The sequence below is a fragment of the Rissa tridactyla genome, chromosome Z (genome assembly GCF_028500815.1).
Source record: "Rissa tridactyla isolate bRisTri1 chromosome Z, bRisTri1.patW.cur.20221130, whole genome shotgun sequence".
NCBI classification, from domain to species: domain Eukaryota; kingdom Metazoa; phylum Chordata; class Aves; order Charadriiformes; family Laridae; genus Rissa; species Rissa tridactyla.
In genome coordinates this window covers 85242004-85269374 of record NC_071497.1, presented here as the reverse complement: position 1 = coordinate 85269374, position 27371 = coordinate 85242004, and the positions used below count along the sequence as shown (strand labels likewise).

The window sequence follows — 27371 nt, the reverse complement described above, 5'->3', positions numbered from 1 at the left end:
TCCTCCGGACGTGCTTTTATTGAGTGAAAGTAAAAAAAAATTGGACTTGCTTCCTGGCAAGTTTAAACCAACAAAAGTTCCTACCCGCTATCGGCTGCTGCTGCTGGTCTTGCGAAGGGAAGTAATCCATCACTCAAGATCAATGGTTTCAAGGTGCAGAATTACATCATAGAAGCAAACTAAATTTATAAAAAAAAAAATAATCGGGGTTTTCATAATTTTATTTATACTATTAACTAGAGAGAAAGCATACATATTGTATCTGTCATACAGTCAATACATTCGTATTCTTTTTTTTTTTTTTTTTCTACTATAAATTCTCTATACAAAGTCATTGCCAATTGATACGGTCATTGATGGCATAGGGCTTAAAATAACCAAGAGGTATAAAAACAAGTTTGCCATCTTGCCCTGAGTGGAAATGGTGAACAGATACAAAAACTGGATCCGAAATACTGATGCGAGATCGTACATGATTGAATGGGATTCCGCAAGTAAAAAGGAGTCGTGCAACTTCTTTTTTTAAAATACCTGCCAAGTTTTACTTGAGTAAAATCATAGAAGTCAGTAGTAGTTATGAAAAATATGTTCCTGCCATTAGGTACTCGTTACGCAGTTTCAGTGGCAACTTTGCAGACTGGGTATTTCATGTGATATTTAAATTGAGTGCCAGCACTGAAAGTATCCATTTCCTTTAGTGTTTTAAAACTCACGTGTCTATATAAATAAAAATCTAAGATTTTTTTTTTTTTTTTTTAAAAACTAGTGAAGGAAAAGCCACGTTTCTTTTCCTCGCTATTTTTACTCGATGCCAACAACGTACGCCTCATCCCTCACTTTTTGGCAGCTTCTACCTTTTAATCTGGAAAAATCATACCAAGATAGTCAACAAAATAAAGAAGTCTTCTGTTAACTATTGTTCCCTAAAAAGAACATCACAAATCAGTCGGAATTTTAAAGTTGCTATAAGGTAAATGCTTATAACTATTTGAAGGAATTTTCAGATATAAATATATATATAATATATATTCTGCATACAAAAGGCTCCTGTGAGGCTTATCACCAAGATGCCAAAATAGAGAAGGAAAGTTTCTCGACGGGAACAAACCCAACACTGTAAAGTCGTCTCTACAAGGCGTTTACCTTTCACTTCAAGCCCTGAGCCATGTATTATGACAATTAAGTTCTGAAAATAACCGAAATCCAAATTCTGCATGTTCAGCTTCTTTCTGCTAAGAGCAAGGCGGCAAACACATTTTTAAAACCTGGGTTTAGAAGATTAAGCAGAACAAAAGTAAAATATATCTTCAGGTTATAAACAGAATTGTATTTTACAATCCACCATCCTCACAATATAACGGCCCACAGCAGTGCAGCAGAGGGATCTCAGTCTAAAGGTTGTGGGTCTGCGATAGGCATGGTATGAAGTACTTCATCTAGGAGCTGGAGGGCACGGTGTAAGTGAATTTCAATCCAGCACGGCGTCTCTTTGATGCTCTGTCTTGGGTAATCAGGTCCCCAACCTTTTACAAAACTCATCCTGAGTATGCATAAGCGGCGAAGGTCATCTACACCGATTCCAGCAGCAGCTGACAAACCTAAACAGGAGAGGTTTCGAGTAAGTGTTCACAGACATGCTCTTTTATCATCCGTCTGTTTAGTCATTCCTGTTCACCCGGCTCTGGCTTCACGTACCCTCTCACCACAGCCAAGGCCAATCCGTATTTCTAGATCTCTGCTATAATGAACGCAGCAATTAGTTTGCATTTCTTCCAATTAATATTTTTTTCCCCCCATCATTCTGCAATCTTGAACGGGTGTTGAAATATAAAATTCCTTATAATGAAGCAGACATGACGAAACCTAATGCCTTACGCAATACAACGCCTGTAAACCTTATTTAGGAAATCGGGTAAAAACCACTTATTCTTGAGGTTTGCCAAACGCTTTTTTCATGTGCTGCCAAATGCGTTTTCAGCACAAGAACTCGAGACTGATCACCTGCAGGAAGCTGGGTTAAGAGATTACACTACTTACATCTAATAAAATAAAAAGATGAATACAGCTGGCAAACTTCATATCACAAGTACGGCTAAGACAGAAGCTAAACACATTCCCCAAAATGCCTTCAGTGATTTATGGGACAGCTGGAAAGAGCCATTTGGCAGCGCAAGGAATCCAGAAAACACTATGGCACACAAAGCAGTCTGAGACATGTAAGTACTTACACTTTTAAAAGTACTTAGGGATCATTTCAAGGATCTAGAATTTAGCAACTAAGAAAACTACAGCCCAGAATAACTTTTTTTAAAAAAAAAGAAAAAGAAAGAAAAAGACCCTCACGCTCCCTTCTTCCTCTTCTCAAGAATCTTAATATTTAGTTTCCATAAACCTAGTCAAGGACTTTGTCGCTCAGTCATCCCCATTGTTTTGAGTAACAAAACATAATCTTGGATCTCAAAGATCATTTTTCAAGCTTGGGTCGAAGCGGACAAAGGTATCTCTGTTTCAAGTTACAGGGTTATGCTATTTGACCTTGAATATAAACGTTTTCTGTCGTACTGCATATCCAATATCCCCTGAAGCGCACAGAGCACGAACTGGCGTGCGGAGCAGGTACAAAGTGAATGGATACGGACTTACCACGATGCCACCCCAGCCCCACTTAACCCCAATCCTGCTGCCTTGGTCCCAGGCTCATTTGTGCTGTTGGAGAGGCAGTGGGTGGATGGGGGGGTGCTGTTAGGGAGGGCCGTGTTACTCGTTTTCAAGAAAGGAAAAAAGGAGATGAAGCCGTTAATGTACTTACTAATGGCTGGGGCTATTCCACCTACTGATCCTGGTCCAGGGATGTTGCCGGCTACAGCTGCAGCTTGAGCAGCAGCAGCAGCTTGGGCAGTGGCAGCCTGCTGTTGCATCTGACGGTGACATTGGCGTAAATCAAACACCTTTGAAAAAAAATAAATAAATATCAAACTCCTGAAGACTTACCGAAACCAACGAAGGAATTCCTCAACTCCCATCCGCAATAATCTGGATACCTCTGCTCTCCCAAAGCAACTTCCGCAGTCTCACCGCACACTTGGGTAAAAGACAACCTTCCCTGACTAGTTTAATTTCTAACAGAAATAATCCATCAACGCGGCTTCTTAGAGACTCTTCTCGTATCGTGTTACTGGCCATACCAGAACCTGGCTGAGCTGAACAGGCTAAAGCCTGGGGGGAACTGACGGCAGGATCAAAGCCTGAATGATGCTACAGGCTGAACAAATCCTGACGTTTTAGTTAAATCCCCAGGTTTCCAGAAAACGGGCATATAAATAAAAATGGAAGCCAACACGTCCTGCTTAACTTTGTCAGACTTCGTTCTTCTTCGCTGCTTTACTGCTATGTGTTAGTCTATTTAAAAGAAACACCAATAATTGATGAAGTTTCAGCAGGTAGGTTTCAGGTTGGTGGCATTTTATCTCTTTGTGATTAGGCTCGGCACTAATATATAGAGGAAACTCTGTTCTCAAACTAGAAAGCTCGTACACAGAGGCCAGTGGCGTTTCTTTCACCTTCACTAAACAACCTGCCTGCAAAACCAAGGATTAAAAAAAACCCAAAAAACACCAAAAATCACTGCAAACTTCGAGCAGTTTATCTCAAATTCAAGAATGAACTTTTAGAACTGTGACTTGTCCTAAATTAAGTTTCAAGTCTGGCAGAGGCATGTCCAAGTAAGAATCTCCTGAAAATCATGCAACTTTCTGCGATCTCTGGATCACTTCATGTTCGTAACACGTTAACGTACGCTTTACACGTCTGCTTTTGTACATACTTTCCCGACTGTTTTTGTTTTGGAGAGAGTAAAGAAACAGATAACCTAGGCTAAAAATTTTAGTAGCAGTTAATATAAAACTGTAAGGCTAAAAATACTAAAAACTGCTATCAGGATTGTTTGTGACAAAATACAAGATCAGTTTCATAGTATCTAGATGTTATTTCCACTTTAGAGTAATTTTAAAAAGTCATCTTAAGTGACTTGTCAAACGGAAAAGTTTTAGGCTTTTTAAAGGATAATCAAAAGCAATTTATTTCCGTGTCTCATAGCATACATTTGGTTCTTGTAAACATTAGGGAAGCTGTCTCCCCCCACCCCACAATTTTCATCTAGGAACATCAAACCAACCTTTATATATGCACTTGGGTAAATCTTGTGAACAGCATCCCCTGGCGCGCGCCCTGCTTCTCTATCCAGGTAGTAACTCTGAACGAAGACCGCGTGGTCACTGAGGCATCTGACCCACACGTCACCTTCTCCTTTGCACTCCAGCTGCACCCCTTTACCTATGTGCAACCTGAGAAAGAAAAACAATTCCAATGCACCTACGTATGCATAGTATAAATCAGACCTTTCCTAAATAAACCATAAACAATTAATTCTCCAGCTCTCAGTCGTCTCTGATACCTTAATTTACACTCTATTCATACAAAGGCTTGAAATGGTATTTATTATCTTAGCTATAAGTTAGTATATAGTGACATAAAATCTGTAAAGTCAAAAAACATCCGTAATACCATGTAAAGATCTACGGGAAACACAGAATGCAGAAGCAATGATATCTGAGCAGCAACTAGCACACTCCCTGACAATACAAACGCATTCAGTTCTGCTCGGAAGCCTAAAAATCCCCCAAGTGTTGTAGTACAGAGAAGTCACTCAAGTACATACACAGAGCCACATTTTAATGCAGAACTGCACGTTCGTTTGGATCACGTTACAGCAATCTCCCCTTTCGATTGTCACAACGCAACATTTCTGAAGACGTGGGATCATTTTATTCCTTTCCGTTTCGAGGAAGGGAAAAAAAAAAAAAAAAAAAAAGAGTTCTGAGATTGCTTCGGTTCTCTACGCTTCCACATCAAAGCCTGGCACACGCATGGTGAGAATGAATGAAAACCCAACTAGCTCTCTATCAATCTTCCTCTGCTCCTTCGACAAATCTATATATTGCAGTTATTCTCACATCCCTCCGTGGTGTGGAGAGCTAATATTCAGCTCGCATACATAATGGCACGAGCTGCTAATTTTATCCTCGAAGGCACAGGCTGTGAAAGCAATGAAAAGCAACGCGCTGTTGCAAAGCACTGAAGGTCTTTGTCACGCAGTTTGAATGCGCTACAGCAGCGGCCTAGAAAGATACACTCTGCTGTAGTTAATTCAGTCAAAAGAAACGTACCCTGCTTGTCATTTCAAAAGGGAGGCACGCAGGGAAGGCAAAACAAAATATTATGAAATACCACAGCCGGCTGGAGCTTTTGGGATCTGCGGAATACCTTGCTCTCTCAATGGCTTCTGTTCTATGCACGTTGGAAAGCTGGCCCAGGCAAAAACGGTCTCCTCCAGAAGGATCCACGTATCCATCAACAGTAACAATTGGACAGCTTGAAGGGACCTTAAATGTTTCCCCAACTTGCACGTCCATTTCAAAATATGCGATTGAACACCAATATTCTGGAGCTGAAGAATATAGACAATTAATTGACTGAAAGGCACAAAAAAACCCAACCAACCTATAAACCCATTCCAGACAATCAATTAAGCCTTCTGCAACTGCATCTGTCATTCAGAGTAAGAGCACGCATTCACATAAGCAAGTCCAGATAGACAAAACATGTCTGCTAGCACAGAAAAATACTACATACGACAACGAACACGGGCTTTTATTTGAGCACACATCAAAGCTAGGGTGGTTTTTTTTTGTAGTTAAGATCTGACAAGTCTTTGTACAGTTTATAATTCCAGTAAGATTTTGTGAACCATCTGCATTCCTGCACCTTACGACTACAGCGTTGATTTTGCCCTCCTTTAGTACAAAGAAGTAATACATACACGCTTATTCATGGCTAGGATGATAAAAATTTACTCTCAAAACCAGATCTGGCTTAAGATATGAGAGTACTACCTCCTAGGTGAAATCAGCTTTCTCCATCCCCCCTGCAAAGCAAACCGGATTTGGAAAGTAGGGAAATGGGGGTAAAAAACATCAAAGATCACATACTGATCTTGTCTGCACACAAGAAAGTCGGGTATCGGATAAAACAAGGAAGTATTAAGCCAGGGAGCAGAACAAAATGGCATATTTTAATAGCAAGGAGGTGCCTTGTAACGCATACACTCAGCACCTTTGGTGACTTATTTCCACAAAAGGGTAGCCCAGCCGGCACTTAAGCAGCTTGTTGGGGAGGGCAAAGAAAATCAGCACTGCGGTGTACTCGAAAACAGGGGAAGCGGATGAGCTAATGGGATAGGAGCTGAGCAACCTGATAAGCCAACCGGAAAAAGAGTTCTCCCAGTGTCAGAAGTGCTACTCATGCATTACAAACAGCAGCACCCAAGAGCACACACCTAGGCGTCTTAAAAAACTGTTGTTCTGTTCTTATAAGAAAAGAATAAACCAAGGTGCCCAAATTCCTTTGATTTTTCTTTTATCTTCAATAAATACTCACGTCGCTGAGGACTGAATGGAGTGAAAGAGACATACTAAATAATACGAAATACAATTCAGCTACAGTTACGTTCAGCCTGCAGTTATCACCTGTTGTGTTTCTGGGACCGATTTAGTCACTGGCCAATGAATGAGTTAAACTTTTAGGCTGTTCAACTATGCAGGTCGCCCTGCGCAGGCAACAGCTTTGCTGTCGTTAAAAGCAGAATTCCACCTTGTACCTGCAACAGAGTTAGCTCATACCACAAGACAAAACCTTCTCGGTTCCATGAACTGCTACCATTAATGAAGATTCTTGGAAAGAACAAGCTTCTATGCAAAGGTCCAAGGAGGAATTTCAGCACCAAAATGCTAAGAAGGGCAACACCTATCTTTCAGGGTATCTGGCTGTGATGATGGACTTCTAGGTCACGGATCCAAGAGGGTTTTGGCATGACCTAGGCTCCATGATGTTTCTAAGCAGGCAAAAAGTACAACTTCAGGCACCCCACAAAGTTTAGGATCGAGAACATTCAGAGTTCAGACACCTCCAGGGTAGGCACCAGCTCAGTGGAGGTTTGACCGGACAAAACCAGTCCAAAACCAGGACAGCTGGTCAGTATTCAAGTATGACCTTCTCCGTGTCCAGGAGCAAACTATACCAACAAAGAGGAAGGCAGGAAAGAATGCTAGGAGACCCACCTGGACGAACAAGGAGCTCCTGGACACACTGTCACACAAAAAGAATCTTTACAAGGAGTGGAAGAAAGGACAGCTGGAATGGGGGGCATATAAGGAAGCTGTCCCAGCAGCAAGAGACCTGGTTAGAAAAGCTAAAGCTCAGTTAGAATTAAATCTAGCCAAGGAGATCAAGGGAAACAGCAAAAATTTCTCTAGGTACATTAATGGTAGGAAGACTAGGGAAGGTGTGGGCCCCCTCAGAAAGGAAACGGGGGAGCTGGTGACAAGTCATATGGAGAAGGCCGAGGTTCTCAACGACTATTTTTCTTCAGTCTTCACTGGCAAGGGCTCCAGCCACACTCCCGGAGTCACAGAAGACAATGGCAGGGGCTGGACAGAACTGCCCATCGCAAGCGAAGATCAGGTTCGTGACCATCTGATGAACCTGAAAGCGAACAAGTCCATGGGATCCGATGGGATACACCCACGGGTACTGAGGGAACTGGCGGATGAGGTTGCTAAACCGCCCTCTATTATATTCCAAAAGTCATGGCAGTCTGGTGAAGTCCCCGCTGACTGGAAAAGGGGAAACATAATCCCCATTTTCAAAAAGGGAAAGAAGGAGGAACCAGGGAACTAGAGGCCAGTCAGTCTCACCTCCGTGCCTGGTAAGGTTATGGAGCAGATCCTCCTGGAGGCGCTGCCGAGGCAGAAGAATAACGAAGAGGTGATTGGGTACAATCAACACGGCTTCACCAAGGGCAACTCGTGCCTGACAAACGCGGTGGCCTTCTATGAGAAGGTCACGACATCAACAGACAAGGGGAGAGCAACTGACAGTCATTTACCCGGACCTGAGCAAAGCCTTTGACACCGTCCCGCATGACACCCTGGTCCCCAAGCTGATAAAATATGGGTTTGATGGACTGACAATTCAGTGGATAAAGAACTGGCTCGACGGCCGCACCCAAAGAGTGGCTGTCAAGGGGTCCACATCCAAGTGGAGGCCAGTGACAAGTGGAGTCCCTCAGGGATCAGTACTGGGACCGGTCTTGTTTAACATCTTCATCAGCGACACGGACAGTGGCATTGAGTGCACCCTCAGCAGGTTTGCCGACGACACCAAGCTGTGTGGGGCAGCTGACACGCTGGAGGGAAGGGATGCCATCCAGAGGGACCTGGACAGGCTGGAGAGGTGGGCCCATGCCAACCTCAGGAAGTTCAACAAGACCAAGTGCAGGGTCCTCCATCTGGGTCGGGGCAATCCCAAGCACCGATATGGGCTGGGCAGTGACTGGCTTGAGAGCAGCCCTGGAGGAAAGGACTTGGGGGTGCTGGTGGACGAGAGGCTCCACATGAGCCCTCAGTGTGCACTAGCAGCCCAGAAAGCCAATCGTATCCTGGGCTGCACCAGGAGAAGCGTGGCCAGCAGGTCGAGGGAGGTGATTCACCCCCTCTACTCCACTTTCCTGAGACCCCACCTGGAGTACTGCCTCCAGTTCTGGAGCCCCTGCTACAAGAGAGATATGGCCATGCTGGAACGGGTCCAGAGAAGGGCCACGAGGATGATCAGAGGGCTGGAGCACCTCTCCTATGGGGACAGACTGAGAGACTTGGGGTTGCTCAGTCTGGAGAAAAGAAGGCTCCAAGGACACCTTCTAGGGGCCTACCAGTCTCTTAAGGGGGCCTACAAGAAAGCTGGGGAGGGACTTTTCAGGATGTCGGGTAATGGTAGGACTAGAGGGAATGGATCAAAACTAGAGATGGGTCGATTCAGACTGGACATTAGGAAGAAGTTCTTCCCCATGAGGGTGGGGAGACACTGGAACAGGTTGCCCAGAGAGGTGGTGGAAGCCCCATCCCCGGAAGTTCTTAAGGCCAGGCTGGATGGGGCTCTGAGCAACCTGATCCAGTGGGAGGTGTCCCTGCCCAGGGCAGGGGGTTGGAACTAGAGGATCTTTAAGGTCCCTTCCAACACTGACAATTCTATGATTCTATGAGTTAGGCATCTAAATTAAACCCAGTTTGCAGCTTAGGTCACCATTCCAAAAGAATTATCTGCATTCAAAAGATTTATCACAAAACTGTTCCTTTCCTTCTTTCCTCCCCTTTTGAGGATGTATCTCACAGATTTCAGAGTACTCGATACCGAAAAAACCCAACCAAAACACCAGATTCAAACCAGAAAGTGATTAGCTTCCACAATATTAGCATTACATGTTAGATTTTACTCACCAGGATGATTTGATATAGGAGGCTGGAATGCAAGTTCATTGTGAACTGGCCCTTTAAAAGAAAACATGCAATTTGTTTTACATGAGTAAAAATAAGTTTTTCTTTCTTAACTCACTTTCCTATAAGAAAAGACTTCGGAGGATGCCAGGTGTTATAAAACCCAGTAACTTCCGAATCAATTGGCCCAATCTGACAGGGGAGAAAAACGCCTACAGAAGATTTACGCTCTTAGAGGTTTCCTAAAAATTCAGAAGCTGTGTAGTAGAGCCAAGAGCTCCGTTAGTAACCCAGGAGGAAAGGCTGCGGGCGGCTCAAGCCAGACCCAGTCCCAGGAGAGAGCCGAAACCAGATGGAGCATGCAGATGTAACAGAAATAGGACTTGGGCTTCACATCTGCTCCCAAGTTGGGCAAGGAGAGAAATCACTGTATAGAGGCATATGATATAAATCCGTCAGAAACCACACTTCATTAGTTTCATCAATCACAGAACAAGTTGCCCAGCATGCTGTGGGCTTGACCATAACACTCCCTGAAGACGGAAAAAAGCCCTAGAGAACTCAATTTCTAAAGAAAAAAATACCGAATACGGTCTTGGTGTTGGTCACTTTATTCTCTCCCCTTCTATACACTAACTAGGTCCCCTACAGGCAGCGGAGAACAAGGAGGAAAGACTTAAACATAGTATTGTAAGTAACAGCAGCTTTTGCAACAAGATGTCAAAACAAGCACAACGTCGGTAGGTGTCAAAACATGCAACTTTTCTGAAGTGAGAAATGGCAGCAGCCAAGAAAAGCTCTATGTGGTATCACCAGCCAGTTACAAATATTAATTATGGAGAGATACAGCACTGAGAAACACTTATAGAGTATCTACAGCCCCACCAAGGTTTTTTTCCCATCCTGGTATTTCTGACAAGTAAGATGATAAATGAAGTGGGATCTTAAAAGAACAAAACAATGAAACTTAATAACCATATCTAAACCACAAACGACAAGCTGAAAAGTCACTCTAACACTAACGCACAGTATATTCTCCCCTCCACTAACGATGACTGCTGCAAACAGGTGATGTGACTAAGCACTATATTAGGAAATAACAAACTGTTCTAGCTTTGGGCCACAAAATTTAGAAAAACTTTTAATTTGGGTGGGGCTTTGACACTATACTCTTACAATGCGTATACTGCGCTAGACATTTACACTAGAAGTTTGATGGCTTTTTTTCCCTGCCCATCTCCCATACCTTAAAACAAGAGGTTGTGGTCCTATTTTGTAGACGAGAAAGATTTTCAAGTTTCTGTGCCAAATGTACCCATGGTAAAACCATTTTATTAACAAGTACTTCACTGCACGAGCTTTCACAAAGTTCTTTCAAACTGCCTAGTGTACACGGACACACGTCTTCCAAAGCTTAAGGTAGACCCATACACCATTAAGACCTGACTTCAAAACTTCTAAAAAATAACAACAGCCAGAAACTTGCAAGTTTTGACAGAAAAATATCCCGACGACACATTCGGAATCAACTTCCTTTTCCGCAAAGGAAGTATCTACTACAAGAAAGCTTTAAAAACAGAGGTTTAGCAAGGAAATGCTAGTTTTGTTAGGTATAATAAGACGCCTATAATATAGACAGTATCACTATAGCTATCTGAATTTTTTATCTCTGCTGCTTTAGGGGAGTCCTAGGTGGAGGGAAGTCCACCAAGCTCTTTTATTTAACTGTCAGAAGATACTAAACATGGTAATGGTAGTTCTATAATGAAGAAAAAAAAAAAAAAAAGGATTTGAGGGTAAAGAATAATCACAAATGAGCCCCCACCATTCAACAACATTAAAAAAAGGAAGAGATACGTGCTTTGAAAACCTGCAATACTTACAGTAATGTCCAGGATGCATAGGTGGATGATGCTGAAGATGGCCATTCTGGTGGTGAGGTATGGTAGGGGTGTAGGCTGCCGTCCGACTTCCAGTCCAAGTTGTGGTACTATCTAGAAAAAGAAAGGAGCGGTTGGTTTTTAAGGGAGTTTTTCCGCATCTCGCTTCTAATCCTCTATTTCTCCTGAACATTTGGAAACTGGTTTTAGAAAACTAAGAAGAGTGCACATATGTATATACTCACTGTGATGGTAAGTAGCTGGCTGAGCTGTAAACCCATTCTGCTGAGTTCCTGGCTGAGGCCCTGAAGCAATCTGTAAGAGTCCATCACTATGGCTACCTGTCAATATACTGGTAGGTTGACCTGGTAAAAGAACACACTACCTATTCATGAACGTTCCAAAATTTTAATTAAGAAGAGCTCAGCACTACTGGGTAGGAAAATACACCCAACTAAGGGCACTGCAATACACAGTTCCTACAAGTTTGGTTTCAGTATTTTTTTTTTCCACCCACCAGAGTGTCTTAGGAAACTTGAAGCAAGATGCTCCGCATCAGCTAATTTTGACTCTCGACACCCTTAATATTTTAGGAGTAGAAGTATGCAGAGAACTCTGTTTATCAACCGCGTCTTTGATTTGTTCACATCTCATTTTTCAGTTCGAAAGGGAAGAAGAGGAGATGTCACAGGTTTTACTGAATAACACAGCTGGAGTAGATTTGGTACGAATCCAAACAGGCCAACAGCAGATCCAATAAGTTGCTTATTTTCGACATGTTATAACTACTGTTCCTAAGGAGGACACTCGCTTGAATTTATGTTCCTCCAAAACAGACTGAACAGTATTTCATTTTTAAACATAGTGCTTGAATAGAGCTGCATACATCACTGGACTCCTTCCTGAGAAAATTGCTGCTTTGTTGTTTGTTTTTTTTTTTTTTTCTCCCAAATGCAATATTTCAAGAATTGTCTCAGCTCTAAAGTAAAACTACAGATATTTCAGAACAGGTTAACAGAATTTGATTTTAAAAGGCTTCAGCTCAGCCATTAACAGTAAACTGATCAGCAGTTTCACAAGTACACTTGCACTCTCACGCTGGCGTGGCCAGCAGAATTTAACCCATTGAAAACTTGAACCAAAAGCTAAGAAATGAGCTTTTTTTCACCGTCTACTTGAATCCAACAATTATAACACTGATGAGAAAAAGTTATTGACTATAAACTGTTGTGCAAAGGCAATACAATTCAACCGCCTATCCTTTTTTTCTCTGCTGGAGACAAATGCAGACATTGTATCTCGGCTTGACAAAAATCATCATTAGCGTTAGCAAAAAGAAGTTGCCAGCTAAAATTAAAGAATGTTATCAAAACACCATGCCACCATAATGCAAATTTGGTAACATGAAATGCATTATCTTCACCCATCAGTGATATTAAAGTGACGAAGAGCGTGTGAAACCTCTCTGAACTTCATGGTTACCCTACGCTGGGGGTGCAGGACACTGCGAACGTAACTGCTTTACTGTCCTCCTGGAGTGAAGCGTGAGGTTTGATGCCGGTAAACCAGACTCTTCTAAATACACAAAGAAAAGTAAGAAAACTTCAACGCAGCACTCCAACGGACCCACGAAAATATTAATTAGGGCTGTCACTTTGGTAGTACAGCAGGCCGGTATAAAAATAATCAAGTTATATCTGGAAGATCCATTTTGTCAGCTGCGGAACACTAAAGAATTGGCTGAAAACCTTTCAATACTGCCACCTTACAGTATATCCATTTGTTGTCCTGCTTGCTGTTGTAACAAATAATAAAATTCTTCCATTCCTATAGTAATAATTCCAATAATAGCCATAATGTTTTGTCAGTGGTCAATTGTTTTAACATTGTATCACTGAACCTTTGGCATATCCAAAACAGTCTTGTAACGCTCATGTAGTGCCAGCCTCACTGAGAAAAAGACTGGGTCACCAGGAAAAGTTACTCTAATTACGCTGCAAGTTAAAGCCTTACGTTAACACTTACGAGACTGCCCAGATCATACTGCCACGCACTTTACCAGGGTTGCGTGGCAGCTGCACAGCTCCAATGCGAGATCTACTTTGGCAAAAAATCAGCGGTTATCTCAGAGCTTTCACATTTTCAGAGTTTAGCATTTCCTATAATCTCGATGATCTTACTTGTTGAAGCCACAGGAATGTTGGGAAAATTAGTGGTGCTGGTAGTGCTAGCCTCAGTGGGAGCTAACATGGCTGGGGTGCTGTAAGGCTCCGTGGATGCCCTGTTACTTGGTGGATGCTGGATGGTTTGGACTGAATGGCCTTCAGCAGAAGACAACGACGGCTGCCCCTCGTAGTCATGAACGTATTCGTCTTTCACCAACATGCTTGATGGAGCTGTGAAGAAGCAAACGGTTGAAGACGCAAAGCGAATCTCTTTTCACGATTTAACTACAAACTGCACCGCTACTTTTCAAGCGCTGACAAGGCCATTAAAACTGCTGGGGGGAGGATTTAACCCACATAAACATTGCTAAAGCGCTCCTCTAAATTACAAATAAACACTTCCAGTCGGCAGCAGGAAATTTCGAAGCATAACTAGATGGAAAAGCAAACTGGTTTGCTTCCTGCTATCAAACAACCAGTTTAGTCCCACAGTAGTAGACTCTAGTAGCATTTTGTTTTCTAGTCCACCACTGTGCGATTGGACACGGTTTAACAAAAGGGAAAAAACAGGCTTTTTGTCAAGCACCTAAATATATGTTAACGCAGTAGCGAACAAATCAATTCCTAGTATACAAACAAGAACATACATAAAGCTCCTACAAAAAATGCAATTCATGAACACAGCGCATAAAAAACTTCATGCGTCCCTCAAGAAATTTGAAGCAACTCCCACTCAAATTGACTAGAAACATCAAACTCACACTCAAAGAGGATATAATGCTACTCTATATTTAACAACGTAGCCACTAATTCACAATATTCCACATACAGCCTAGGGAAAATACTACTGCAACAATTTATTTCTATATATCTGACTGAGCATGTTCAAGTAAAACTCTTTCACCGCATTAGCTCCCATGCTCCTTTTTAAAGCAGCCTTTAAATATATTAAAATCTGACAGTCATTTTCTGTTTCCCGCTGCAAAAACAGTAGCACGACAAGGAAACACTTCGTATGTATTTAACTGCTGGCTGGAAAGCTTTGATTCTCTACAAAAGGATCATTTTTCAGAAGACACAGGTAACAATGCAAATTAGCAGAGATGAGAACACAAGTTAAAGCTTGTTAGCAGTTTGTTGGGGGCTTTTTAAGTCATTTTTGCTTGAATACTTGTAATAATGTGCTAAAAACATTGGATTACGCAGATTTCCTTCTTTATTAATTTCTTCCGGAAGGAAAAAAAAAAAAATCAGTTTTGAAATAAAGCAGTCACCAACTGCACAGTCTCAGATTCCTGAATAATGTTCATTGGAGGTTTAATGTCCAATTTCTCTCAAGTTTCAAGGACAGTAAGAATATTAGACTGCTTCATTCAATTGCATATTAATTACAGAATTTCTATTATTTTCTTGTTAAACTACTTACGAAACCAAAAGCATTTATTATTCCTAAGTCAATTAACACTATATCATACATGTTTTGGGGTGTTTGGTGGCTTTTTTTTTTAAACTAACAGCATTCAACAGTGCGTATTTTGTTTTTCTTTTTCTGTTGGGGTTTGTAAGTTGCAGGCAGTGAAAAGGGAACATACCTATAAGCTGAGCTGAAGCCTCAGTTGAATGAATTTATGAAAACTTGTCTTTCGTACTCTACTTAGCCGGTTTTTCAAAACCGGAGAGACAAATGCATTTCCATCTGGTCTCTACCCTCCCTCCCCAAGGAGATACTCAGGAATAAACCGTGTACAGACGGAAGAGTTTAACGCAGTTTGCGCCCAGAGAAATGCAGCAGTAAACAGAAATACTCACCAGAACTCTGTAGTGTCAGTCCTGAGAGATCTTTAAAAAGAAGAAAAAGAAAAGAGGGCGTGGAGGATTACATACACAGAGATCTTCAACAACACTTGAACATTAAGTTGATAAGACTTGGCAAATCAGTATTACAGACTCTACACATGACACCCCCTCCGCAAGTCTCAATGCTAAATTATTCCTAGGATACACGTTAATTGTTAAGAACTGTGCGCAAAGCCAACAGAAAGACTTAACCAAAAGCCACAAACTGTTCTTTCAAATTTGAAATAAAGGCAAAAAATAACTCCATTAAGAAGACGGACACGAGCATATGAGAGCAATTTATAATCAGATCATTAAAAGTTAATGTCTCTAAGTTTAGGCCTGTATATTCCACACTCAAAAGGAAAACATTTTACATTCTATTCCAACTGTTCCATTTTAAATCAAGAGTCTACTTACCGATGCCAGGCGATACTACACGCTCATAATGGTAAGGATTTACACAGACACTGTCACATTTTAAGTCAAAAGCATACTGACAATATTTAACATGCTTGAGTTCATTTTTATGAAGATCAGGCCACCTCCAAAGACGAGCGTAAATCACATGAGGGAATCCCTTGCGACCAGCCACCTAAAAAGTTAGACACAAAAGTTGATTGGGAAAGTAGCAAGACATTTCCCTTTATTTAGTGAGGAGCAAAGCTGGAAGGGGACAAACAACAACACAGCCTCTCTCCATCATCAAAATATATATATATAAAAAAAAAAAAAAGATGGTGTACAGTTTACCCAAGTTCTGTACTCAACAGAAATAAAATTCTATCAGGGTTTTGCTACGGTTAAGTCAACACTGTGATTCTTAAGGAAAAAATACTGGGTACAAAATGGCAGAAGCAGAATTTGTGCTTAATGTAGTATGTATGGTCACCTTCCCCACCATGGATGATGCTTTGCCCCAGAAGAAGAGGAACGAGGCGCTAAGCTACGCTATAAGGAATTTACAAGTAGAAGAATGCCAATCCATTATACTGAAAAAAAAAATAATAAAAAAAAAAATAATGCTTCTAGGGTAGACAGCAAGCTAGCCAGCGAACAGGACATCTGTCCTGGAACAAGGAAATCGCAACCCAAGCTATACAGGTACTGAGTACTGACGATCTAAGGCTAACGTAAATCCTCAGTGCAGACTCCTTGGAGTACCTTAGCAAGGGATCATAGGTCTTTCTTCACACTGCTGACCAACACAGAGCTAACAGAAGCTTGTAGTGAAAATACCAGGATAAACAGCCGAATTTGTTTACGTGACCCTGCTTTTTACTGCCACACACACACTCGTTTAGAACGGCTGATCCAACGCCTTCTGCTCCTTTTAAAAAAAAAAATAATAATCAACTACTGCAGCAGTCCAGAGCTCCAGCCACAAAACATGCCTACAAAGGGGGGCGAGGGGGGGGGACGCAAGAGAAGAGCTACTCTTCCTCAACACTCTAGGATCCTGCGTCACTCACTTTTGCTCCAGCTTCACTAGGAGGAAAACATCTGATTTTCACTTGTACTAACCTGAAGCCTCCCATCCAGCGTTCTCTGTATTGTAACACACTTGCTAGGATGAGCTCCATTTGTGGTTATAGCTGTAATCAAAGAATCCAATTCATCTTTTTTCTCCTTTAGCTTTTTAACTAAACTTTCAATTGCGCGTTTTGCAAAAGTTTCACTCTCTCCACCTTGTCGATGGCACATCAAGCTGTGAACAATGCTCAGACAAGCATCATTACTTGTTGGCGTGTTAGTAATAGACATATTGTCCATTTGTCACAGCTTTTTCTTTCAGATCAAATGTCAGTTTTGGGGGCTGTTATGATTTTCAAGCTGATGAACAAGAGGTGATCCAAGTTAAGTGTTAGATGTACTGTCTCTTGGTAAAACCTAGGAGGAAAAAATATCTACATTAGAATTGTTTTTAACAAATCGCAGATCATGTTTCTAAGGAAGTCTGTGGCTTTTTGCTTCTTTTATTTTCAAGCTAAGTGCAGGATATTAAAAGCACATGAAAAAACTGTATTGCTTGTCCCATGATAGCTAAAACATGCTTAAGACGCTGCTTGCACAGTTTTAGATATAAGATTATGTTTTTCCCCTAGTAACAATATTTAAATAAAGATTATAGTTTATATAGATGTACACATAGTATGTACATATAGAAAGGTAGGGATTACTAGATGAACAGGCTCCGAATCAGGAAAAGGAGAACGGTGACAATGATTTCCTATGTTTTACACTGGTAGGATGAAACCAAGTGAAAATACTAACTGAGAATCAAGGGGCATTGATTTAAACAAAATTTGAATAGTGAAGAAGCATGAACGCACACCAGAATCATCTGTCATCTTTATTTAATAATCCTGTCCAAACAGTTACGTTCTGACCTCAGACTAAGCCTATTTCTCTTTGCTAATCAGAAAGGCAAAAATTGTATCTGGTCATTAGCGTAATACACATTTATGTAAATTAGTATTGCGTGTATCTTTATATACGAAAATCCCAACTGGCACATTTGTCTTCACTCGTTTGGATCCAGCTTCTTCTGGATGAAGACAAACCAACTGAAGTCACTAAAAAAGCACTTCTGAATTGTCTAAAGCAGAACTGCCCTAATTATACTAAATATAAGATAAGGAATAAGTCCGTCCTAACACACTTGGCCTTTCAACTCCATTTGTTAAGAACCTGCAGTGGTTTCTGGTCACATTCTTCTCAAAGCCAGGAGACCTCATCCTTTTTGAAGTTTCCTTTAATTCACAAATTAGAAGAAGAGCTGGCCTGATTTTCTCAATTCTGAATGAGCTAATTACTACGCTTCACCTTGCTTTATCCAGAACCACAGGACAGCAGGTTTTACGCACTCACAGAAAAGAAGTTTGATGTTGTCAAAAATCTGCTTTGGTTCTTGAAGCACCTCTGGTTTCAGGTAGTCATCCACTAAGACCATTCTACCAACTACGCGGGTCTGACTTTAAGATACTTGCAGCAAATACGCCTATAAGTGATTTCACTACATTTTCTGAGTAGACTTAAAATATCAGCCTTTCTGAAACTGACAAGTTGTTCTTAGCAATGTAAATAAAATATATTTGATTTCAATAGTTAAGGAAAAAAAGTTTGCTCACATTATCTGAGGAACGCATCCAGTCAAAGACCTGTTACTGCCCTGGAATTTTCCATGTTATTAAAGGTGCAGCGGTAGCAGCTATTTATTAGAAACAAATGCGTTGCATAAAAATAAGAGTGGGATGTTAATTTAGAAAGTTAACGCATCACACAAATTACAGCGTGAACGCGTGGCTTCCCTTCTTGTAAAAGGAATATTGTAACACAAATCCAGCACAATTATAAAAGGAAACCAAGTCTTCCCTATTTAATATTTTCTCCAATTTCAACTCGAATCCAGCATGCTTTGGTATAGTTGGAAAAAAACACACCCCAAATCCTCCCCCCCCTCCCACTTGCAATAGTTTTCTTCTTTTGTAAGGATGCTTCTGGACCTAATTTCTCCCAAAGGAAAACAATTACCTAGAAGTTTGAGGAAGATCATTTTACCTGCCTATTAAAGTTTCTCCCTCAACGCTAGGGGTTTTTTTGCGCTTCAACTCAATAAGCCTCTTTTAAAAGTCAAGCTTAACCTGCCAGTCATTCTCCATGGCAACCCGTACTCACATAAATCCGTAAAAGCTTGCCAGCTAAAACAGAATAGAACATAATTTTCCTTCAATATAAAACAGCATCCCAGATAGATCTGCATAAATAATCATAAATAAGTGACTAGATAAAGCTATTAGCCAAAAGAGCTTTAAATAAAGTGATGCTTAAAATTAGACAGGCAGCTCCATCTCCTACACCCCTAAAACCATGAATGAGAATTTTGCTTTGCTGACTTTCAGGAGACTAAGATCAAGCAAACAAACCCTGATTTAAGTGGAATGATCTTCAGAAATGTTGAGTCACCCCTCAGCTGCCGCTGCGCTCAATAGGAGCTTCTGACTGTTCAGCACTTTTGAAAGCCGGGGCCCACTTGTTTAGGATTTTGAATCCCGTTACACACTGCCGGCGCGTAATCGCACGGTAAAATTCAGGAGCCTTCCTTTAGAAGTCCCCTCTACAGAAATCCCGGTTTTAATCCTGCCATTTCAATCCCCAGAAAAGGGGGTGAGGTCAGTGGCTACCAACCTGGCACATGCTGAATAAATGCGGTGACATATTTCTTCTGAAGCACCAGAAGCATGAGTATGTTTTGCAGGCGAGCCAAGTTTTTACGTTCCACAAATTTAGTTTCTCACGCAATAGCTCTACAAGCCTATCTTTGACTGAGTCACACATTCAAGAGGTGCCTTAACACCTTCTTACTATATTACTTTCATGTGTGCAAATAAAAGCAAAATGCAATCTTAATGCGCTGTATTTTTAGAAGATAGCCTTTGAAGATAAGGTTCCAGCATGCCCTCAGACACGGAGTGCTAAGTTCTGCAAAACAACAGCGTGCTTGTGTGATTTAACGTTGATTTGATGTGAGCACAAAACCTCAAAAGCGCTCCTTAACATGCCCCCCCCCCCCCCCCCCCCCAAGTAGGTGATCCCACGCTACAGCCCAAGCTTAAGATTTACAGCGGAAGAGGGAGGGCCAAATATTTTGAGCAAAGATCCTCTGACTTCCCTCCACCCGGGAATTTCATGGAAACAGCAAAGGGCAAGAGAGCGTTTTGGGGGAAAAGGGGCAGAGAGAAGAAACAGGGAAGACGAGAAAAGCAGCAGCAGGAGAGGGCGCTTGTAGTGAAGCTCTCGGCTTCGCCTACCAAGGAACAAAAAGGTATTTCTCTCCCTTTTGCTGTAGTGTGATGCCAACAGAACACAGAAGGGAAAAAAAAAAAAAGAAATGGGACAGGCCAAGGTAAAATGCTAAGAAGTTACAAAGTTATAGAAAAGTACCTCTTCACATTATAGAAAGGAATTTATTTCAATAGCAGGTATGTTACGAAACAAGCGAACAACTAATGTTCTGGATAGTCTAAGTATTGTAACAAGAGTAAGATCCTCTCAAGAGGAGATAAATCTGAAAGACAAAAGAAGTTAAGACTGCCAGGTAATTAAAAACACCTTTGATGATCTGTAGCAAACACTCTGCTACCTCAGAGAACGGATAAGTAGCCATTTACTGAAAGTCTTCCTTCAAGACTGATGCAGACTTGAAGAAATACCATAATTCTTCCATCCACCCTACTTCCCCTCGGCTGCCTTGCTGACGGGTGATGTATCTTTTTAGCCTGCGCGATGAAATTCAAAACATGAAGCAGCTGTCTAAAATTAAAAATGCAACGCTGGTGCCACACGCCTCATTTTCATGGCTGTGGATAATTCTGCCAGAAATGGTTACCTGAACAATATAAATAGATTCTAAAAACACAGGCATCCATAATAGTATGCTACCTCGTATAACTAAAATCAAATATATTATTGACTTATCTACGTGGAAATAACATTACTGAGCTCTAACACTAGTGCTCTCATTGCACTTACATTTATCTTATGGGCAGGAGAGGAAAATAAGCACCGTACTGACTCAAACGATTCCACTGTTCCCAGCTCAACCACTACATTCTCTCTCTCTCTCAAAACAGTGATCATTTTACTAGCCTGACTAGAAAACGGAGACCGGGTTTAACGTTCAGCATCTTCTGCAAAAGCCAGCTCAGAGCTCCAGGAGAACATTCCCGTTTGTTGGAAGCAAGATGGTCCTGCTCAACTCCCCAAAAAATAAGCAAAGTACAAAAAGCAGGTGAGATCTCAGCCAAAGAGATAATCGACATGCTTATGGAACAGAAAATTAATATTCCACCTTGTTTGCCCGTATCTCTTCAGCTGCACCAGCAAGTTAATATTTTTTTTGCTTATTACAGCACGGCTTAAGAACAAGGGCTTTTACATGCCAAAAAACAAGGGAAACGAAAACAGCGTGAGCCACGACTTCCAAATATTTGCAGCAACTCCTCACACTAGGTATTTAAGAGTTACGATCATTTGGAAGGCTTCACGCGAGGCCCGGGAGTTGCCGAGGTGTATTTCAGTTTGAAATTCTTCATCAAGAAAGCACGCAGGCGTATAGAGACGTAGGCAGACACGCACGCACGCTCTGAAAAAGGTTTTAGAAAGAGAAAAAAAAGTTTTTCTCCTTTTGATGGTTAGTAAAAAAACCACAGGGACTCTATTTCCTTGCTTTTACAGAGGTATTACTAGTTGTACAGAAGCTCAACTGGGACATGAGGGCAGGGGCTGCTAAAAAATACGAAGACTTCACCTAAATCCCCGTCGATGTGCCCTAGCCATTCAGCTAAGCAAATCTGCAAACTTCTCTAAAAATACCCTTCCTCCAAACAATTCCCACTTGCAATTCTCTCATGTGGCTGAAATTTGCTGAGAAGTTACGAATCCAGATTTCTTAAGAACTCACCTTCTTTTCTACGTATTAAGAACAACCTGAAATGAATACTTTTGACGCTCACAAGTCGCTTATCTTCCCCCCCACCTTCTCCTCCCACAAAAGCCACACTTTGCAATTTGGGGAGAACCATCAACCCCAAACAAGAAAAGGAAATAGGCTTACGCGGACAAACCAGGCGGTTATGGATGGAGCTGGAAATCAGGGACGTAACCCAAAGGAATATGATCCAGGCAATCAGCAATCCAACAGCTTGGGCAAAACGGTTAATCCAGGCCCGACGCTGATATGATACACTGCCCTATTCATTTACAGTAGGGTTTTAAGCCAATCGCAGCTGCGGAGGGATCAAATTCACCAAGAAACTCAGTCTAAAAATGTGACAGTCCAAATGCCACTGGATAATTACTTTAAGATACGGGCAATAGGCCAACCCCCCCCCCTCCACGTCACTTTCTTAGCATATATTTTATTCATTAAGTTTCTGTGGCAAACTAGATATTCTTCAAATAAGAGACAACTTAAAGACACTTGGAGGCTTCATTGTTTGCAGGATAAATTACATGAGAAGTAGCGTGGGTTGGAGTGACCAAGTAGTTTTTGAAACAAAGCATTAAGACTTGTGAAGTGCTGCATTTAAAGAAAAAAAGGGTTAAAAAAAATATAGTACAACCTTGGCACAACTGGGAAAATAGTTCCTGCGGGTGTCAGGGCAGCAATGGCCCTTTGAAAAGCTTTTGATGGAGAAAGGGAAGCAGTTTTGGTCAGAAAAGAGGTTCCAGACACAGACACAGTGCTGAAGGTCCAGAGATGCTGATAAACACGGCAAAGGCAGGGGAACACACAGCACACACCGACACGTCAGAAGTGAGTGAAGAACGCAAGATGGAGTTGCAACCACATGCACAAGAAGGCTGAAATAAACAGTTGGGATGGAAATCCAACCAGCCTGCAAAGGTAAAAATCAAAGGAAAAAAAAAAAAGATTTTACATGTGCTAAGTATCAGATGATACACTGGGGGCTCAGGGAGCCTTTAAACAGCGAAGCGGAGAGAGATTTGCCATTTTTTTGTACAAACTGATCAGACACCAGTCCTTGGAGCATCTCAAATGATCATCAATCATGGTGGGTCCCTTCCAGCTGAACTATTCTATCCAAAATAATATGAACACAGATTATTTTTTAGCAGCAGTTATGCAAAAATGCTCTATGATGCATGTAAACATATATATGCCTGAGAATTTAGTATATCTGTGTTAAGGGCTGGTGTTACAAAACTGTACAGGGATGCTAAAGATGATAAAGTAAGGCGAGTAAGCATGTCTAATGGCATTCACCAGGTACAATACAGCATTTTTATATACACTATGAATCTTAAGATAACTTGGCCGTTATCCATTGTAACATATCGTAGAAGGGTCTAAGCAAGTCAGCAAATTTGCAGGCAGAACATCCTTTGTGATGAGCTACAACTTCAGTGAGTATTACCACGAGGGTCTTCAAAAATAATTAATTAAATAAATAAAAGCTCCTAAGGTCTGAGCTTCCAAGTGAAGAAGAAAATAAAAACATGTATATTGCAGCAACAAAGAAAGACCCCAGCCAGAACCAGGCCGTATGATGTCGAAGGGAAAGATGTACAGCCTGCAATTCTGGGGAGTGATAGACAGAGGCGAGGAGGGAAATTAATTAATGCCAAAAAAGAATATTAATGACGAAAAACATACTTCCAAGTTGCAAATATGAAAGTAATTCTGGGGGAAAAATATCTAAGAAAAAATAAGAATTGTTTGCTTGAGACTGCCACTGATGCCCTGGGAGCACCATTTACCAGTAAACAGCCAGCCCAGTCACTGATTTCCAGCATTTTGATACCAGGCGGCAATGCAATGCTAACGAACTGGCTAATTACAATAGCGTACAAATCGACATCTTGCTAGAACATTTCACACGAATAAAGGACAAGAAAGGCTCTTGCATAAGCTGTAGCCTCCAAAATTAGACAAACACAAAGATGTCAGAGAAGCGGCGTACACATTTGATGGCTTTTAACCACCGAAACATTACTACAGAGTTTTGCTGTTTAATAATGCAGTGGTAGAAGTTTTATGACAAACATGATAAAGGAAAAAAAAATCCATAAACCAATAAAACAAAAGGCAGCTCGTGATTTGATGAAGATATGAATAAGTGATTAAACTGCAGATACTTTCCAGCACATCAGACTATTATCTACTTGCCCAGAGGGTGAACAGGAACAAAATGTTTGTAGACATGAGAACAATTAGCATTAAAGAGCAAGAGAAAGAGGACTAAGAAGGCACCGCACTCGCGCTGTTCTGTACAGTAAGAGCTAACATTCCCCAGAATACTATTTTTGTGCGTGTATCTGAATCATCAGTATCAATTCTGCTCATCTCGCTGTCAGTAGCTACAAAAATTTTAGACACATGACAGCATAAAAGGAACCGGGGAAGAGTTTGAAGACAACTCTGATTGGCAATTCTTTCATCTTAACATAAATCCACAGTTAAAAAGTATGAGCAGCCATTTCTTTGTGGAAGAAACGGATCTGATGCAGCCGCCCAAGTGCAGCTCTCGGCATCTTTTCTCCTCTCAGCTTCCACCTGTGCACCTCAACTGCTTTCGAAGGCGCTCTGCAAATGCAACAAACTGATCCTGTAAATGGAGCAAACATTTCTGCTGCACAAGGTTCCAGGGGTTTTTAATCTCGTTCAAGAAACTCATATAACAGTAAAAAATAAACACCAAAACCCTCATCTTGTCTTTGAATGCGTGGGGGGCAGGACACAATGAAAAAGGTAGGGCTACTATGCTGACGTGACTGCATATGCTTACATTTTAAATCCTACGAAGTTGCATTTGTCATTTTGATTCCCCTTCCCTCTCTCTACTTTTTATTTTTGAGAAAACATTCAGCTGAAAAAAAAAAACTCCTCTTTTCAATACAGGCTTCTGTATGGTCAGAGAAGGAAGACCACTGCAGGTTACACCACCGGAGTGGAAAGGGCAGTAAACTCCTCTACAACTGCATCTGTTTCCACAACACAGATCCAGGCACCGAGACTCCCACCACCTAATCTCCCAGAGGGCACCCTTTGTGTCCCACCAAACAAGAGGTCATCCCCTCCTCATCCTAGCACCCACGGGTAAGGAAGGGATGAAAACCTGGGAACGGCAGGAGAAGGCAGAAGGTGGTGGAAGTCCTTGCCGTAGCACAACAGAACAAACCTGAACTGAACTCTTCCTCAGGGTACCCTGCAAGACCCATCTTCTTGCAGAAGGCTTCCTTCGACAAGGACAAATAGCAACCTGTCAAAACCTCACAAACAGAGGAAACAATTGTGGCCCCGCCAAGCAATAAAAGGAAGACTCAAAGCTTGCTCAGGCAGAAGTGGTGTGATTTTTCACTTGTACGCAATGTTTCGATACCCTAGCAATAGGTGTATTAGATAACATCTGCTCTTTATTGTAATCTGCACAGGGATAACGTTCTCTGCATTTGTTCGAGCTTAAAAAAAAAAAACAACACACACCTCTGGGCAAAGCAAGCATGGAAAATTCCAGCCCCAACCAAAAGTGGAGTTTTCACAAGGTTAACAACATAGGAAAACGGAGTCCTAAAATTCCAGCAGGACCTTAACAACAGCACAGCGAAGGCTGCTCCTCACCAGGATCCACCGAGCTGCTCTCAGCACCTTTGTTCTCCACTAAATCTGTTGATACCTCTCAAAACTCGCAGCCCTATTGTGTTAGCTGCGCTTGAATGCATTATGTAAAGAGCCATCTACTTAAAAAAGGAATTCTAATCAGTTTGAGAGACTTACTGCTTCTCTTTAGGCTTTGGCTCTTTGAAATAAAGTTTCTATATCAATATTAAACATGCATGCTTATGCAACAAGCAAATCAAGAGAGGTTCATGAATGCAAAGTGAGAAGAGACTCCTTTCAGTAAGCAATCAGGCCAAGATAAGAGGAGGGCCAGAAGGACAAGTTGCCTACTTATCATGACGCTGGAGTACAAAAACGCGTTCAGTTTTATAGGGCAGTATAGCTGCTTCAACAACTGTGCCCTGAATTACCTACAAGTAACAACAGTACAAGAGTCTTAGGATTTAAAAGATGACAGCTACGGCAGAGCCTGAAATCACTCTTTGCCTGTTGACAGTGGCACACCATTCTTAACCAAGATAATTTGGGAAGCGGTGGTAAAAGACACCACGATCCTACTCCGACCGTATGTGTTTGACAACAATTGGTTTGCAGTAGTACAATTTGGGCTCTAAGTAATAACACATCTAGCCCACAACTAGATTACCCCATAAATTAAGCAGCCTTCCGTGGTAAAAACCTTTAAGACTCAACTATGCAGCAAATCACAAACCTCCCCCAAAATCCCAACACCCCCAGAAACGGGAACGGGAAGGAAAACCAGTAAAGGAGGAATAATCTTTAATTAACACCCCTTGTGCTGAGCAGCCCCGCACTGTCTGAAAAAGCAGCTAAAAGCACTCTTGGCTGTTATTGCAAATAAGATGGCAGATTTCGGAGAACCCGAGGCGAAGCGGCTCGCACAAAACCACCCGGGGCATTCTCCGGCGTGCGGGAGAGAGCACGGGGAGAGCGGTCTGCACGACCGGCAGCGGAGGAAAGTTTAACCGGGGTCGGGCCGGCTGGGGAGCCTTTAGAGAGGGTACCCAGATCCACAAAAAATAATAATAAAAGTTTGGGGGCCGGGGGGAGGGAGGTGGTGTATTTTTTTCCTCGCGGGGGAGGCGGGGAAGGAGGCGGGAAGGGGAACCCGGCGCAGCGGAGAAGCCCCCGGGCGGGGGCGGGTGAGGAGAAGGGGGGGGGGGGGCCGCTGCCCCGGGCTGCCCGGCGGCGGGGGGGAGGCGGGCGGGAGGAAGGGTCGCGCTGCGGGCGGCCTCGGCGGGCGGGCGGGCGGCAGCCGAGAGCGGATGTTACCTGGGCCGCGGGCGGCGGCGGAGCGGCCGCTCTCCGGGCGCGGCCTGCGCTGAGGGGCAGGGGCGGCGGCGGCGGCGGCGGGGGGGGGGGGGGCCTTCCCTCGCCTCAGCCGGCCCCGGTGCGGCGGTGCGGGCCAGGCCTCCGCCCCCCCGCCCTCCCCTCCCCGGGCTGCGGCCGGGCCGGGCCGGCGGGGCGGCGCTGGCAGGGGAGGGGGGGACCTGTGACGGTCGCGGCCGCCGCCTTCTTCTTGTTGTTGTTGTTGTTGTTGCCGCGGCTCCGGCCGCTCGCGCTCCGCGGCCGCCGCCGACACGTCCAGCCGCCAGCGCGCATGCGCCACATCCGGGTAACACACGCGCCCCCCCCTCCCCACCGCCCAGCGCCGCCGCCGCGCCTGCGCGCCCGCCCCGCGGTTGCCGCGCAGCCGGCAGGCGGAGAGCGGGGCGGGCGGGCGCGTTCCGGGTTTATTTGTGTGGTTGGCGTCCGCCGGCGGCGGCGCGCTGGGAGGGGCAGGGCGGGCAGCGCTGCAGGGACTGCAAACACGGCCCCTAAAATGCCACCCCAGGGAAGGCACAGGTCCACAAACCGACCCCTGTAAGTGCAAAAACCCGGAAATGCCACTCCCGTCAATGCACAGCCCCATAAATACAAGCCCCATAAGCGTGAAACC

The 27371-nt window shown here is 42.8% G+C and overlaps 1 protein-coding gene across 6 annotated transcripts; it reads right to left on the bottom strand.

Moving 5' to 3' along the window:
• LOC128902351 (mothers against decapentaplegic homolog 4) lies at window positions 1-26805 on the bottom strand. 6 transcript variants are annotated; one of them, XM_054185194.1, is made up of 12 exons: window positions 26705-26804; window positions 16792-17157; window positions 15688-15862; window positions 15241-15270; window positions 13447-13662; window positions 11512-11631; window positions 11270-11380; window positions 9390-9440; window positions 5287-5506; window positions 4175-4343; window positions 2810-2948; window positions 1-1598 (listed from the first exon to the last, which is right to left on the bottom strand). In XM_054185194.1, the coding sequence occupies exons 2-12, from the start codon at window positions 17038-17040 to the stop codon at window positions 1387-1389; spliced, it is 1692 nt and encodes a 563-aa protein (XP_054041169.1). In that variant the 5' UTR covers window positions 17041-17157; window positions 26705-26804; the 3' UTR covers window positions 1-1386. The 6 variants fall into 6 exon arrangements, with proteins under 6 accessions (XP_054041169.1, XP_054041170.1, XP_054041171.1 ...); XM_054185195.1 differs by having other exon boundaries at window positions 5323-5506; window positions 26705-26803; XM_054185196.1 differs by lacking the exon at window positions 9390-9440.
• Window positions 26806-27371: the final 566 nt, after the last annotated feature.